General features: G+C 41.2%; 1 protein-coding gene across 4 annotated transcripts in view; it reads left to right on the plus strand.

Moving 5' to 3' along the window:
* Nucleotides 1-12202, plus strand: part of GALNT11 (polypeptide N-acetylgalactosaminyltransferase 11) — a 181631-nt gene extending 169429 nt beyond the window's left edge. For all 4 annotated transcript variants that reach the window (XM_029588437.1, XM_029588438.1, XM_029588440.1 and 1 more), the window contains one exon: nucleotides 11259-12202. In XM_029588437.1, coding sequence (XP_029444297.1) covers nucleotides 11259-11390 — 132 coding nt within the window. In that variant the 3' untranslated portion in view covers nucleotides 11391-12202. The remainder of the gene's footprint in view (nucleotides 1-11258) is intronic.
* Nucleotides 12203-16257: the final 4055 nt, after the last annotated feature.

A 16257-nucleotide genomic window follows, 5' to 3' on the forward strand; every position in this document is an offset into this window, starting at 1 on the left:
CAAATTGCATTTCGGCCATTTCTGGGCTGAGGGGGAGGGAGTGGATTGTAGAGAGGTAGAGAGAGAGCCTCTGGGGAGGCCTTCACAATATTCAACTATTTATATCACTATAGGAGGGCCAGCTAATAGCTTGAGGTGGGGTGTTTGTGGTGATTTAGGGGCCAGTTTTACATATAGAGTGAGATGTATGAACAGCACAGTATACCTCAGTGAAGATTTGACATCATTTGGAGTGAGGAAAGTCTCACAAAGATGAGATTTCTACTATGTTCTCTTTATAGTGTCCTGTTAGCGCGTGGTGCGGTAATTCTAAAATTACCATAAACATGCCCAGGGGCGGATTGTGGGAAAATAGTGGCCCGGGGGATTTGTCTCCATACTGGCCCATGGGTACCCAATTACATATACAATATAATTTACATATATATGTGCACACCCCTATATTTAGGTATGGTCCTCCCATATCAACACAGTACTATTTGCCAACACTCAAAGAATAACAACCCCACCTATGAAAAAGAATACCACAAATATTACACCAGAATCTAAAATATCAATACACCTCCTGTCAGGAAAACAGAATAGGCCAAGCTACTACAGATCCCTTCGGAGAAACCACATGCTCAAAGAATGCTTCATCTCAGTCTTTGCATGTAGAACACAAACTCTCACCAAATACAGAATACAAAATAAAGGAGCACAAATGACAAAAACTGAAATGAAAACTCCAAGAAGCCAGACTCCATGTATTAACAATAGAAAAATAGAGCCACCATTCTTCATAAAACAAATAAAATCAAGAAACATAAAGCATCAGTTATAATAGTAAAACCATAATAAAGGAATATTTTAAAACTACTGATAAATAGAATTTCTATTAATTAAAATCATATACATTTTCTACAATGTCCCAAACACTAATAAAATATTTCAAAACAGCACATATATCAAATAACATTCAATAACTAAAACTAATAAGGATTTTAAAAAGCCCCTGCTGTCTCCTTCTGTGGGAGCTCTTTATTTCCAGTCACCCTGATATTGTCGAGGATTAGGAGGTTATCCTCTCTCTCTCACACATACACTCACATGTCCATTCTCTCTCACACATACACTGTCACATACATACACATTCATGCTCTTATACCCACCATAACCTCTCGCTCTCACTGACACACTCTCAGGCTCTAAGACACTCTCCCTCCACACACCCCCACCCCCACACACATACAAACTTTTACTCCCTTGGATTTTCTCATACACACTCATGCTCTCACACACACACACACAGACACACTGATCCCCAGGCAGGCTCCCATTCATTTTCACACCACTCCTCCCCATCCCCAGGCATGCACACAGTCATTCTCACACACACAGACCCCCAGGCAGGCACCTATGCATTTACACACACATACCCCCAGGCAGAGTCCCATTCATACACATGCACACACTAAAGGCAGACCTCCCTCTCTTTCTTTTGCCAGCAACCTCAGAACCTCTCTCATTCCTCTGCTGCCACTGTCACTGCTGCCGCATGGCTATTGGGGAGGCGCCGATTGCTGCTACTGACACTGAAGCCCATTCTGCTGCCTCCTCTGTGCAGGCCCTGTGGGCTTCCACTTTCTCCATGCTGATCTCGTACATTGTGAGATCTGCGTAGAGAAAGTGCTATTCTTACACATTCCCAAAGATTACATGTGCTAATCACTAAAAAGTAATTTATTTTTTTTTTACCTTTGCTGGCTGATCTTAGTTTTCTAATCGGTTGGTCACAGGCCTTTTTTTTTTTCCACCTTCCCTTTCTTATTTTTTTGCCAATTCCTTTTATATTGTCTTTTTTTCTATTTCTTTTCTCTCCATCTTCTTCCCTCAAACACACACTCAGGTTCTCATTCTCACATGCTTTCTCTCTCTTCTCTCACACACACACACAGCCTCTCACGGTCACATGCTGTTTCTCATACAATCATTCATACACACAGGCTCTCACATGCTGTCTCTCATACAATCATTCATACACACAGTCTCTCTTGCACACGCTTTCTGACTCTCACACACACAGGCTGTCTCTCATACAATCATTCATATACACACACACAGGCTCTCACTCTCACATGCTGTCTCTCACACACACAGAGGCTCTCACATGCTGTTTCTGCAAACATTCAGATCCTCACTCCCATACACAATTTCTCAACTCATCTCATACACGCACACACACACTACAGACCCTCAGCCTCTCTCTCACCTCTGTGCCTCCTCTTCGTGAGTCGCCGCAGGATGGGCTCTGCAGCAGCCCTGATCTTCTCGGGCCGCGGTGGCCCTGCTAACGGGCCTCTTCCTCTTCTCGGGCCGCTGCGATGATTCGCGGTGGCCCGTAAGCGCTGCTCCTCTTCTGCATGCGCTGATGCCCCTCCTCCTTCCTGCCCACGCGGCTCCTGCAACGTTTACTTCCGGGGCCGCACTGGCAGGAAGGAGGAGGAGCATCAGCGCGTTTAAACGCAATCTTTTTCTTCGGGCCGAGGTGACGTGAGCCTCACCAAGGCCCTGCCCATCTGCCTGCTATATACGTGTTGCTGCTCAGTGGCCACATGAGCCTCCTTGCGCCCGGGGGCATTGGCTCCCCTCGGGATACCACTGCTCGCGGCGCCCCCTAATACTTTGGTTGGAAATTTTATAATACAAAAAAAAAAAATCACATGACAGGAGTGACCGGCCCACCGGGGGAAGCCCGATCCCCCGATAGGTCAATCCGCTACTGAACATGCCCCTTTTTCATACCTCGGGCGGTTATCTCTGTGATATTAGCATTGTGATGAATCTAGGGGAAAGATAGCTGTGCTAACCAATGATTTGAAAGGTCTAGTTAAGGGGTTAAGGTATCAAATTGATATTTTAGGGCAACTGACAGATGTACCCTCTGAGGGTTCTATAGAAAATAGGGCTATCAGTGTTTTACTTCAGCATGTCCCTTTAGGAGTGGTATCTGATTGGGGCCCCTTAGTTCATTGGTTAGGTTTTCATTTGATGGTTCATGAGGTATTGTGAGATCTGCTTTTAGAACTGAACTTAATGTATGTGAATTTGATCCATGCCCTTCTTTTGATATGGGGGAAGGGGACTAAAAATGAGTTAGTGAGTAGATTAGCTAGTATTATAAATACCAGACTCACACAAGGGATTTTTCCTGACTTTCTAAAGAAAACTACAGTTTGTCCCTTGCTATAAAACCCTAGCCTTAATTCTTTGATACCAGAATATTATCGGCTGGTCTGAGTGATATGAGAATGAGAGGTATGATTCTAAAAAGATTTCAGTCTTACCTGTCAAATAAGGTATTTATAAAGGGACACCTTCAGATCTATGGATACTAGAATCTGGAGATCCTCAGGAGTCAGTGTTGTCCCCATTTCTTTTTAATTTCTATATTCAACCTATATGTGAAATTTTCAGATCATTAGGTATAGGTTATCTTTTTACAGCTATCGTGCTTTGGTTCCCCCTTACAGTTCCAGGCTGTGGGAAATTTGACAGCTATAAAATGACTGTCACAAGCTGCAAAATGACTGATCACAATTTGAATTAAATAGTGGTAAATTTGAAATCTTATTGATAGGGAAGACCTGACCCATGCAAAATCCACTGCTGGTTATAAATATTGTGACTTTACATATGTAGTTAGATTTGAGGGTTTCACTGGATTTGTAATTGGAGATGGTACTGGATGTTGTCAGTCTTTAAGTCTGCTTTTGGTGTACTGAGGAATTTTGGAATATGCCTTTCCTTTTCTTTCTTTTTAAATCTTTTAGTTATAATTTTCAACAATTACAATAAGCATAAAAATGCTTTACAGAAAAATAAAGGCCATTACCACATAAAAAATACACAATAAAGAAATCTATACACAGAATAACAAATTCATTCTAATAGCCCAAATACAGACCTCAATGGAAGGAAAGGAGAAAAAGAGAAAATACAATATAGTTACAACACTTTGTAAGAAAATCTATATCATCGCTTTCCCCTTTGGTCTGAACAGCATTCATTCAGGAAAAAAACATTTTAATTGTTATTTTATTTTAATTTAATGATTGTATTTTTGTATTGTCTTATTATATAATGTTTATTGTATTATTGTTGTGATCTGCTTAGCATGGGCATCCAATATATGCAGAATATAAATAGTTTTAATAAATAAATAAATAAAATTCCCCCCTCCCCCAAGGGTCAAAGACCTATTCTCAATAAAAGCTTTCAGCTGAGAGAGCTTGAGCTAAACATATATATTATCAGAATAGTGAATTACATACTTAGCAGGATACCTTAATGAAAAAGTGCTCCCAAGCCCACTCACAGCATCTCTAAGCTGGAGAAAAACCTTCTTCTGTGCCTGAGTCTGCTTGCATATGTCTGGGAAGACCCCAAACCTTGTTCCCCATAAGAATTGTCTATTAGAAAAAAAACAACTTGAAAATCAATTTTTTTCTACTTCAGTTAACAAGTGACCAGCAAAGTAGCACAATCAACTTTAATATCTGTAGAGTGTTCAAGAAAATTTCTCAAATTTGAGCCAACAGGTAATTCTATTTTGTCAGATTCCCCTCTCAAACTTCTTTCCTAAAAAGCAAATAATAAAGTTTAGGTACGGAAGGAAAGTCTTCCACAATTCCATGACCCTCTTTCATATATTTTTTTAAGTAATTTCAAAGGAGAAAAGAGTGGAGGTCTGGGAAAATTAAGAAAATGCAAATTTAATATTCTAGATCTTTAATATATGCAACCTTAAATTCTTGAAGGGAATTATTTTGAGATTCCAAAGTTTCAATTCTCTGATCCTGGTTAATGGAAGTAGATTGTACAACAGTTAATTGTCCCCTTATAACTTCCAGGGAAGATCAGAAAGTTTATTTGCTCACAGATTTCTCAAGGCTAACAATGGCTTTCCATACGTCTTCTAAGATTATGGAATTGGGCTTAATCAGGTTTGATTTCCAAAAATCACCTGGGCTAGTAGAAGAAACTACAGAAGCTGGTGCTACATTTAACACTAACAGCAGTAACAACAGTACTGAAAGGCCCAGTGAAACCAACCCCATGAACCTGGGGATGCAGTGAGCGATAATCAGGGCTCAAAGATGTTTCTAACTCAAGTAGATTACCAGCCATCTCCTTAGCAGAATCCACAACAAGCATAGCACCTGATAATGACAGTTCCATGACATCAAACAAAGTAGGAATAGTTTGGTGAAAGGAAGAGGAAGGAAAAGAAAGACACAACCAACCATTTCTCTTCACCATTACGAAAAAAAAAAAAAAGAAGAAGAAATAGGGCCAGGAAATCCAAACTTACAAATAAAAAACCTGCAATGGAGAAAATTCCTGCCTAGGGGCATGCCCCTTTTCCACACCAACAGTGGCATGCCACAGGGCACCTCCTTTTGTCAGTAACTTGGCCTCTCCTCCCGACGTCAATTCGGCAGCTGGGGGAACCTCAAGTTGAGCGATAGTCCAGAGCACAGAGCAGGAACAGATAGTATTCTCCCCACTCCTCCCAGGCCTTTTCTCTGTTGTGGATCCCAGGTTGTGGAACTCCCATCTTGACAGTATTCAATTTAACCATAACCAAATACATAAAGATTACTTGTTTTTCAGAAAGTCTTAAAACCTGATTCTTCAGCCCCATGATTTTTTAATTTCCTGAGGATCCTCTCATGTAGAATTTTGTCATATGACTTTTGAAAATCAGGACATATCAACTGGTTTACCCCCTGTCTCCATGTTTATTATTGGTAAGGCACTGAATAGTGATTGTAACCCTAACAGCAGTGGTACAACTGCATCAAGCCTTCAAGAAGGTTGGGAGACCCTGCATGACAGGACTATGATTAAAATTCAAACTTCAATGAGCATGGAGAGGCCATATGATTTTTCACAACAACCTTACTAATTTTGGTGGTTAGGGGGTGCTATTACAAAATTTTGTACTAAGACATGGAAGAGTTCCTAGGTGTAGGATAAGTACAAGACTTGTAGGAAACAAAGTTGAGGATAATGCAGCCTTTAATAACCTACCAGCAGAAATGGTAAAGGTCAGCACATTTATCAGATTTTGGGTATGCTTGTAACAGATATGAGGGGAGTGGCAGAAAAAGGGTTGAGAGATTAGGTAAAAGACAGATAGAGGTTGCAGGGAAGGCAAGGGGAAGCTGGTGGTTGCATATGGAAATTATATGCTCTTCTGCCGCATGCTCACCTTCCTTAGGTCGGCCCTCCCCGTGCGTTTGGCGTAGACCCATCGGGGTCAAGGGAAGTGAACCCAGTTTAGGCCTCTCGCGAGGCTAGTGAGGCGGCCCTCCCCAACAGCACAGGCCAAAATTAAAAAGAAAGCACCGGACCGAAGGACTGAAAATAATTTAAAAGGATCCGGTAAGCCCGCCCTCAAAGCCCCGACGTCATCCGAGGCGCGCTGGAGCCCTTATAGGGCAGAGACGGCACCAGACTCGCTCCTTCTGCCGCATGCTCACCTCCCTTAGGTCGGCCCTCCCTGCGCGTTCGGCGTAGATCCATCGGGGTCAAGGGAGGTGGACGCGGGATAGGCCTCTCACGAGGCTGGTGAGGTGTCCCCTCCCCCCCCCCCACCCCCAACAGCATGGGCCAAAATTATAAAGAAAACACCAAACCAAAGGACTGAAAATAATTTAAAAGGACCCCGTAAGCCTTCCCTCAGAGCCCCGACGTTATCCAAGGCACGCCGGAGCCCTTATAGGGCAGAGACAGCACCTGGCGTCGCACGCCTAAGGAGCACAACAAAGGGGCCTGCCCCTTTGTACGTCCTTGATTGCAGAATTACAAGCCTCCCTCCCTGCCAGCTAAAGGTATCCCTCTCAATCATTCTTAACTCAAGCTCTCTTCAGACTGTCGCGCACCCTTTTAACCTCCCTGCTGAACCTTAACTTTCAAACAGACTGACATTCTCCATTATCTTCTAGCTTCCGTAGGAGTTTGCAGCGACCCCGGCTCCTCCCCCTCCCCCCTGGAGGAAAGCCCCCCCCCCAAAACATCCGACGCCTCTTCCAGCTAGTATCCAGCATGTATCTAGTCTCTTCCCTCACATATCTAACATACATCCAGCATTCCTCCAATCTCCTCAAGCCTTCATCCAGCCTCTTCTAGCAATCATCCAGCAGTCACCCAGTCTCTTCCAATTTCCATCCAGCACTCATCCAGCTTCATCCAACATTCATCCAGCATTCACCCAGCCTCTTCCAATATTCTATCAATCTCTTTGAGTTTAAAAAGGAGTTCACAGCGACCCCGGCTTCTCCCCAGCCTCTCCTGGAGGAAAGCCCCCACTGGCTCCTGCCTTGTTACACCCCCTTTATGCAGATATGGAGAGCCACAGCCTTTTCCCCACACCTCACAATCCATTCAGGGGACCCTCCTCCTCCACTGTAACCACTCTCCCACATCCTTTCCTGGTTCCTAACCACCAAAACAAAAAACCCATCATGATACAAACGTTTCCTATCCCTATTATCACACACTCCTACCTTAACAGAGGTAAACTATCTATTCCCACTTATCAACGTCCAAAGAGATCTCTTATTCCTATCATGACCTCTCCTCTTACTCAATTCCTGGGTCTCTCTTTAATCACTCTAACGCTCCTCAACGCACAATCCCTCACTAAAAAAACCCACATTCTCAACGACTACCTATTGGACACCCAACCAGATAACTGTACCATCACCGAAACTTGGCTGCGCAACACTGATATTGCTCTAACAAACCAACTGCCGCTACAACTCTATGACATCTTTTCATTACCCAGACTTAAAAAAAGAGGGGGCGGATTACTGATAACAGCGCAAAAAAATCTAAGATTATCTCCTCAAACCCTGAAATCGGCATTCCAGACTAGAAATTGGCCTCTTCAAGTCCAACAAATTACAAATTTGCCTTATCTATGCCCCCCCCCCCCCCAGGGCTTCTAGAGTCTGACCCTTCTCCTCTCATTGAAATCATAGCCAAACACATGAAGACGGACTCCCCTGCTTTCATATTAGGAGATTTCAACATCCATGTTGACTCCCCCACACCGACTCCTAACTGCGAAGCCCTCCTATCTTCCTTCTCGGCCATGGGTTTCAAGCAAATTATGAATAAACCCACTCACAAAGCTGGCCACACCCTGGACCTCATTTTCATAAATGAATCCAACTTGCCCACCGTCTCCCCCCCCCCCCCCCCCCCCCCCCCCATCCCCTGGTCAGACCATTCGATGCTCTCCACCGAACTATCTATAAGAAAAAAAATGGGCTCCCCGCGTCCCTAACACAACTATCCACTTCAGAAAACCATGCTCCATAGACGACCTCAGCTCCCACCTATCCACGGATCTACGTAACCTGGACCTCTCCAATGCTGACTCTGCTATGACCTCATGGCTCAACATCACGAACACCATAGCAAACAAAATTAGTCCCATGACATCTAAGGAAATCAACCCAGCCCGACTTAACAAAAAACCCTGGTTCTCAACAGAGCTTGAGAAGCTTAAACAAGACCTACGACACAAGGAACAATGCTGGCGCAAGGATCCCACTCCCGCCTCACAGAGAGACTTCTACGCCAAGAAAATGCACAGCTTCCTCTTTGACCCGAAAGCACTATTTTCATATGTCTCAGTCCTCACAAAACCCGCTCCACCAACCATCCCAGAAGAAGAAGCACAAAATAAATCCACCGAATTGGATTAATTCTTCGAGAAGAAAATCAACATATTACTCACAACTTTGACCACATCAAACAACCTGCCACCTCCCCCGTACAACCCACCCCCATCTATCAATAAACCCTCACTTGAATCCTTCGAACTCACATCTTCCCTTGAAATTGAATCCCTACTCAAGAACATGAAGCCTTCGTCCCATCCTTCCGACCACCTAAACTCTTACGCACCATCCCAAACACCATAGCCAAGCCTCTGGCTAATATTAATTGCTCCCTCTCCCAAGGATCTGTTCCCGACTCCTTGAAACTCGCTTCACTCAAACCTCTACTAAAGAAACCTAACCTGGATCCAACTAATTCCGCAAACTTTCGTCTTATCGCTAATTTACCATTTATCGCCAAATTAATGGAAAAATTAGTCAACAACCAACTCTCCGATTACCCAGACTTACACAACATTCTCTACCCTTCCCAGTTCGGATTCCGGAAATACCTAAACACTGAATCCCTCCTAATCTCTCTAACAGACAACATCCTAATGGGCCTAGACAAAGGCCAATCCTTTCTACTGGCTCTACTCGACATCTCAGCAGCTTTTGACACAGTGAAACACTCTATCCTCATTGAAAGACTTTCGGACATCGGCATCTCTGGCACCGCCCTAAACTGGTTTAAATCCTTCCTCCATAATAGAAACTTCAAGGTCAGAATCAATAACAAAGAATCCCACCCTGTATCCTCCTCCCACAGTACCTCAGGGTTCATCTCTCTCTCCTACACTGTTTAATATTTATCTGCTACCCCTATGCCAGCTCCTAGCAAGTCTCAACCTGACACACTTCATTTACGCTGATGACGTACAGATCCTGATCCCCATCACAGATCCTATCTCCAAAACCCTAAATTTCTGGAACAGCTGCCTTCACTCCATCAATCGACTCTTATGTAGCCTCAACCTTGTCCTCAACACCTCCAAAACGGAGCTCCTCGTCATCTCTCCCAATGACTGCAACCTCCTCGTCAGCAACCCCATCATACCATCAGTGAACCATGTGAGAGACCTTGGAGCCATCCTAGACACCCGCTTGAACTTCAAAAAGTTCATAAACAACACCACTGAAGAATGCTTCTATAAGCTACATGTTCTAAAACAGCTTAGACCCCTTCTACACTTTTCATGACTACCGCTCAGTCCTTCAGGCCATACTGTTTTCAAAAATGGACTACTGTAACGCGTTACTCGTCGGCCTTCCTGCCTCCACAACAAAACCTCTACAGATGCTCCAAAATGCTGCAGCTAGGATCTTAACCAACTCAAGGCGAAGAGACCATATTACCCCTATTCTCAAACATCTACACAGGCTTCCCATCAACTTTAGAATACTGTTTAAGACCATGACCATTATCCACAAAACTATCTACCTTCAATCCTCACTCCAACTCAAAATTCCGCTCAACTGTCACGCATCCACGAGACCAATCAAAATGGCATGTAAAGGATCACTTCACATACCCCCTAACAAATCCTCACTTCACCCTTCCATTCAGAAATGTGCTTTGTCAACTGCCGGACCCTCTCAATGGAATTCATTACCACCAGAGCTTCACCAGAAACAATGCCCTTTCACCTTCAGAAAGAAACTGAAAACCTGGCTTTTCAAGCAAGCCTTCCCTTGACTGGCCACACCACAAATAATGACTCTACATAAACCTTCCTTTCATAATCTCCAACCAAAAACTACCCTGGTCCATCATTAACTCTCATTACTCTAAATGCTCTCCCGCTCCATCCTGAAATAATGCAAGCCTCCCCACTAGATTCACAACTCTAGGTTTCCCCCCCCCCCCCATCCCGTTCTCTCCCCCCCCCCCCCCCCGACTCCCCCCTCCTCCTAACCTCTATTCTCTCCTATAGTTCATTGCCGTGCACAGTTGCCACCACCCATTGAAGAACTGTTTGTTTGGAGTACCTACTATGAGTACCCACCTAGTTAATATTATACTTTGCTTGTTATTTCTCTATAGTAGCGCTACGTTAAGTTTATCTCTTCCTCTCTTAGTTGTCCTGAATTCATCTACCTGTTTTTTGTAACTTTCTCATAAATCACTGGTTTTCCCTTGTTTGCTGTAAACTGGTACGATAAGATATTTGTCTTGAGTATCAGTATATTAAAAGATTTTAAATAAAATAAATAAATAAATGCTAATCTACCCAAAAGTGGAAGAATCCCAACTGGACAGAATGGATGAGCCAATCTGGGCTTTTATCTTCCAGCACATAGTATATTAAATTGATCATAGGGCCCAGCGAGTAGAATGTTCTTGCATTGTTTTCCTGCAGTTAAAGTACTGGTTAGGAATATTTATAGAATTGATTTTCATTTTGTGACATAGATCTCTGCAAAAAAATTATTTTTAAAAAAGTATTTTCTAGCTGACCTCTAAAAAGAAAAATGTGGTATAGCATATGTTAATATTTGATTTAATATTGCAACAAAATACCATTTCTTTTTTTCCCCTAGAAAAATAATCATCTCTACCAAGTGTCTGTCGGGCAGTGCATGAAAATTGTGGATCCACTTAACCATAAAGGATATGTTGCTATGGCGATTTGTGATGGTTCTGCTCTTCAACAGTGGCGTTTTGAGAGCTGAAGCTATTAGATAATGGCCAAAGAGAGGACTTTGAAGCAATTATTACGGGGCTGCTTCAGGCATGATTATTTTGGAAACCATTGTGGAGGGCAGGAAAAAAGAAGCCCTTAGCTGCTATTCTTACTGGAACTTTATTAAGAAAAATGCTTTCAAATGTTCAGCTGCAAAATATGGCGTATTTTGGGAAGTTCTGTATGGCAGTGGTGGACACGGCAACTGTTACAGATTTGCAGCAACTACAAAGCAACATGGAAGTGCAATTTATTAGCATATATCAAGAATAACTGAATGGTATTTTAAAATGAAACGTAATTATAAAACAATCTATTGCACAGGGGAACTGTGGCAAGATTTTGATTTTATGAACTTGTAAACAGCAATTTTTAAAAACTTGTGTAGCATTCAACATTTTTAATGCATTTAATGATTTTAAGTATTTGGGTTGATTTGGGATTTTTAATATTTAATATTTTATTATGGTTTGGCTGATTCTGAACATTACTTTAACGATAAATCATGTCACTTGTTAATTAAAGAAAAGTTTGTGTTGTATTTTGTTGATTTATAATTACATTATGTGCTTTTTATAAATGAGGTGTTTAATAATTAAATATTTAATTATCAGTTAACCAGTTTTATATTGTTTCTGTATCAGTACAGGAGGGTAATGCATTGGGTTGGTGGGGAAGTAACCGTGTGTACTGTATTTTAAATCATTCAAACATGGCATTCTGAAATGTTCACCATACTGTAATTGTTTTAAGCAAGTGGTTTTGTTCTTAAAATTAAATATATTAATTCATATTGTATTATAGAATTAGTTCTGGCATTATTGTAAAATACTCACTAATAATATAAGGGTATGTTCCACACCACTCAATATTAGAAGCTGTAGTATATAGTGTAGTGTCAATGTTAAATTAAAAAAAAACTCTTCTAATAACTTTATAATCAAATATATTAACAATAATCCCATATATTACCAAGAAAAGAACAAGATAGAGGAATCTAAGAAAGAAAAGCATAGGAGTATTCATATTTGCACTGCTAATTGCAAAAAGGAATCACCAATGATTTTGTAGGTGTCCTATACCTAATCATCATACTCCACCTCACCACTCCATGTATATCATCCAATTTATATTTTTATTTTACATTATTTTTTATTTTTATTATATTCCCAAATAACTATATCTTATTCTAATATTGTTAAACAACTATACCCTAACAAAGGACCCTCGTTTTGCAATGTATGGCTTTATCAGGAGTTTAGGTGAGGGAAATAATAAAATCAATACTCATCTTAAAATATACATTGGTTCCTCCTCCACACACAAGCACGACTTGGAATCTGTATGATCTTTTATCAATTCCTCCTCTGATATCCCATACAACTTCAACAAATTTCTTTCCAAAAATGTTTCCCAAAAATGTATTTTTACACCATTATGTTGTTGCTTTCTGTTGACATCTTGCTTTATATTTCTGAAGTTCCGTACTTTGCTTCTGTTGTCAACCGCCACCACCACGGATGTTTCTCCTCCATTTCAAATAAGCTTTAATAAAAGGTTTAGACAAGTTCCTGCAGGATAAGTTCATAAACCATTATTAAGGTAGAATTGCAGAAATCCACTGCTTATCCCTGGGATAGGATAAGCAGTTTGGAATCTGTATCTACCCCTTGGGATCCTGCCAAGTACTTGTGACCTGGACTGGAAGCAGGATACTGGGCTTCATGGACCTTTGGTTTGACTCAGAATGGCAAGTCTTGTTATGTTCTAAAGTGCCATCTTGAAATGTATAAACTATATTCAAATATATTTTTGTACAAATACACACTTTTTTGTTTATATTCAAACCCATCATAGTTATGTATTCCCTCTTTTGCAGAAAAATATGTAGTAATTCCTACATTCGTTAACAGATAACATCACATTGTTTAACAGTCTTTTTTTCCTTAAAAAAAACCAGGTGGTCTTCAAACAAATCCCATTACCTAAACCCAGAATACTTTAGAAGATAATATCATGTACTTAACACAGAAGAGGAAAGAAATTGTAGAGATTACTTACCTGATAATCTCGTTTTCCTTAGTGTATGCAGATGGACTCAAAACAAATGGGTATAGTGTGTTCGTGCTAGCAGTTGGAGACGGATCTGACGTCAGCACGGGTACATATACCCCCGCAGGAAGTGCAGCAACTCAGTAATCTTCCTTGCAAAAGCTTTATGGATATATGTGTGACTGACCGATCGATTAAATGAACATGATTACCCTGACCGATTGATGATAGCTGGAGACCGCCAGTGTTCTCAACTGGAAGGCGTCAACACCCGGCAGGGTGGATGCCCTATATAAGAAAACATGGCTTACCGTGAGTCGGTGAATCCCCATGTATACCGGCAGCCGGGCGGGATGCTGAGTCCATCTGCATACACTAAGGAAAACGAGATTATCAGGTAATGTAATCTCTACATTTCTTAGCGTGTAGCAGATGGACTCAAAACAAATGGGATGTACAAAAGCTACTCCCGGACTGGGTGGGAGGCTGCCCGAGGTCCATTTAGGATTGCCCTCGCAAATGCTGTGTCCTCCCTGGCCTGGACGTCCAGACGGTAGAATCTGGAGAAGGTATGGAGGGAGGACCACGTTGCCGCTTCGGTAAAAATTACAAGTTCCATACTTGCAAACCGTGGGTAGTATGAAGGTCCAATATATACATATAAAGATAAGATAAAGTGATTTATATAATAATATCGCTTCACAAAAATTATAAAAGACTTTGTTGATACAATGTGATTTATTATAGATATTTCAATTACCCCAATATTGACTGGGTAAGTGATAGATCAGGACGTGCTAGAAGATAAAGTTCCTGAATAGAATAAAAGACAGTTTTATGGTGCAATTGGTACAGGAACCAATGAAAGAGCGAGCAATTTTAGATCTAATTCTCAATGGAGAGCAGGATTTGGTGAGAGAGGTAACGGTGGTGAGGCCGCTTGGCAATAGTGATCATAATATGATAAAATTTGAATTAATGACTGGAAGGGGGACAGTAAGCAAATCCATGGCTCTAGCACTAAACTTTCAAAAGGGAAACTGATAAACTGAGAAAAATAGTTAGAAAAAAACTGAAAGGTGCAGTTACAAAGGTAAAAAGTGTGCAAGAGGCGTGGTCATTGTTAAAAAATACCATCCTAGAAGCACAGTCCAGATGTATTCCACACATTAAGGAAGGTGGAAGGAAGGCAAAATGATTACCGGCAAAAGGTTAAAAGGTGAGGTGAAATAGGTTATTTTAGCCAAAAGATCTTCATTCAAAAATTGGAAGAAGGATCCAACAGAAGAAAATAGGATAAAGCATAAGTATTGGCAAGTTAAAGTAAGACATTGACAAGACAGGCTAAGAGAGAATTTGAAAAGAAGTTGGCCATAGAGGCAAAAACTCACAAGAAAAACTTTAAATATATCTAAAGCAGAAACCCTGCGAGGGAGTCAGTTGGACCATTGGATGATCAAGGGGTTAAAGGGGCACTTACAGAAGATTAGGGCATCGCGGAAAGATTAAACAATTTCTTTGCTTTGGTGTTTACTGAAACTGAGAGGGGGTATGATAGAAGTCTACAAAATCATGAAAGGACTTGAACAAGTTAATGTAAATCGGTTATTTACTCTCTCAGATAATAAAAGGAGCAAGGGGCACTCCATGAATTTAGCAAGTAGCTCATTTATCAAAGAAAATTATTTTTCACTCAGCACATAGTTAAGCTCTGGAATTAATTGCCAGAGGATGTGGTTACAGCAGTTAGTATAACTGGGTTTAAAAAAAGGTTTATATAAGTTCCTAGAGGAAAAATCCATAAACTGCTATTACGGTAATTAATAAGCAAAAGTAGCTTGTGATCTATCTAATGTTTAGGTACTTGCCAGGTACTTGTGACTTGGATTGGCGGATACTGGGCTTGATGGACCCTTGGTCTGACCCAGTATGGCATATCTTATGTTCTTATGTAAGAAACGGCACATTTTAGCAGTGTTTTGGATATATATATATGTAGAGAAGGAAAGAGAAGTCGAAGATGACTCCAAGGTTACAGGCTGGGAGGATTATAGTGCTATCCACAAAAATAGAGAAAGGAAGAAGCAGGGACGTGGGCTTGGAGGGAAAGATAATAAGCTCTGTCTTAGCCATGCTGGGGCCAATTTTTAGAGTTAGGATCTTAAATTACCACTTTTGAAAATTTACTAGGGCTGAGTCCCTAAATTTAGGCTCCTAGTTTCATTAAAATCTTACATTTAGAAACATAAAAAGTGGTTGGCTACGGGGTTGGAGTTAGGGCGGGAAAACAAAATTAAGAGCTTAGCACTGATTTTCAGAAGTAGGCACCTAATTTAGGAGCCTAAAACTATGGAAATGGTTATCAGACCTAACATTTAGGTCTCTAAATGCATGTGAATTTTCAGCTGATAACTTAGGCACCTAATTTAAAGGCCTAAATTTAAGAGCTCAGTGTTTTTTTAATATAGGCCCCATTGAGTTTAAAGTGGTGATGGGACATTCAGTCAACAATGTCAGACAAGCAGGCTGAGATCTGGGAATGGATTCCTGATGAGCTTTCTGGGGTAGAGAGGTGAATCCGGGAATCATCAGCATAAAGATGGTATTGAAAGCCAAGAAAGGAAATCAGAACACCAAGGGAATTAATATATAGACCGAAGAGAAGAGGGCATAGAACAGAACCCTGAGGCACAACAATCAATATGGAATGGCAGTAGAGGAGGAGCTGCCAGAGGAAGTACTAAAAGTGTGATGGGAGAGGTAAGAAGAGAACCAAGATAGGACAGAGTCCAGAAATCCAAATG

This window comes from Rhinatrema bivittatum, chromosome 2, assembly GCF_901001135.1.
Source record: "Rhinatrema bivittatum chromosome 2, aRhiBiv1.1, whole genome shotgun sequence".
Classification (NCBI taxonomy): domain Eukaryota; kingdom Metazoa; phylum Chordata; class Amphibia; order Gymnophiona; family Rhinatrematidae; genus Rhinatrema; species Rhinatrema bivittatum.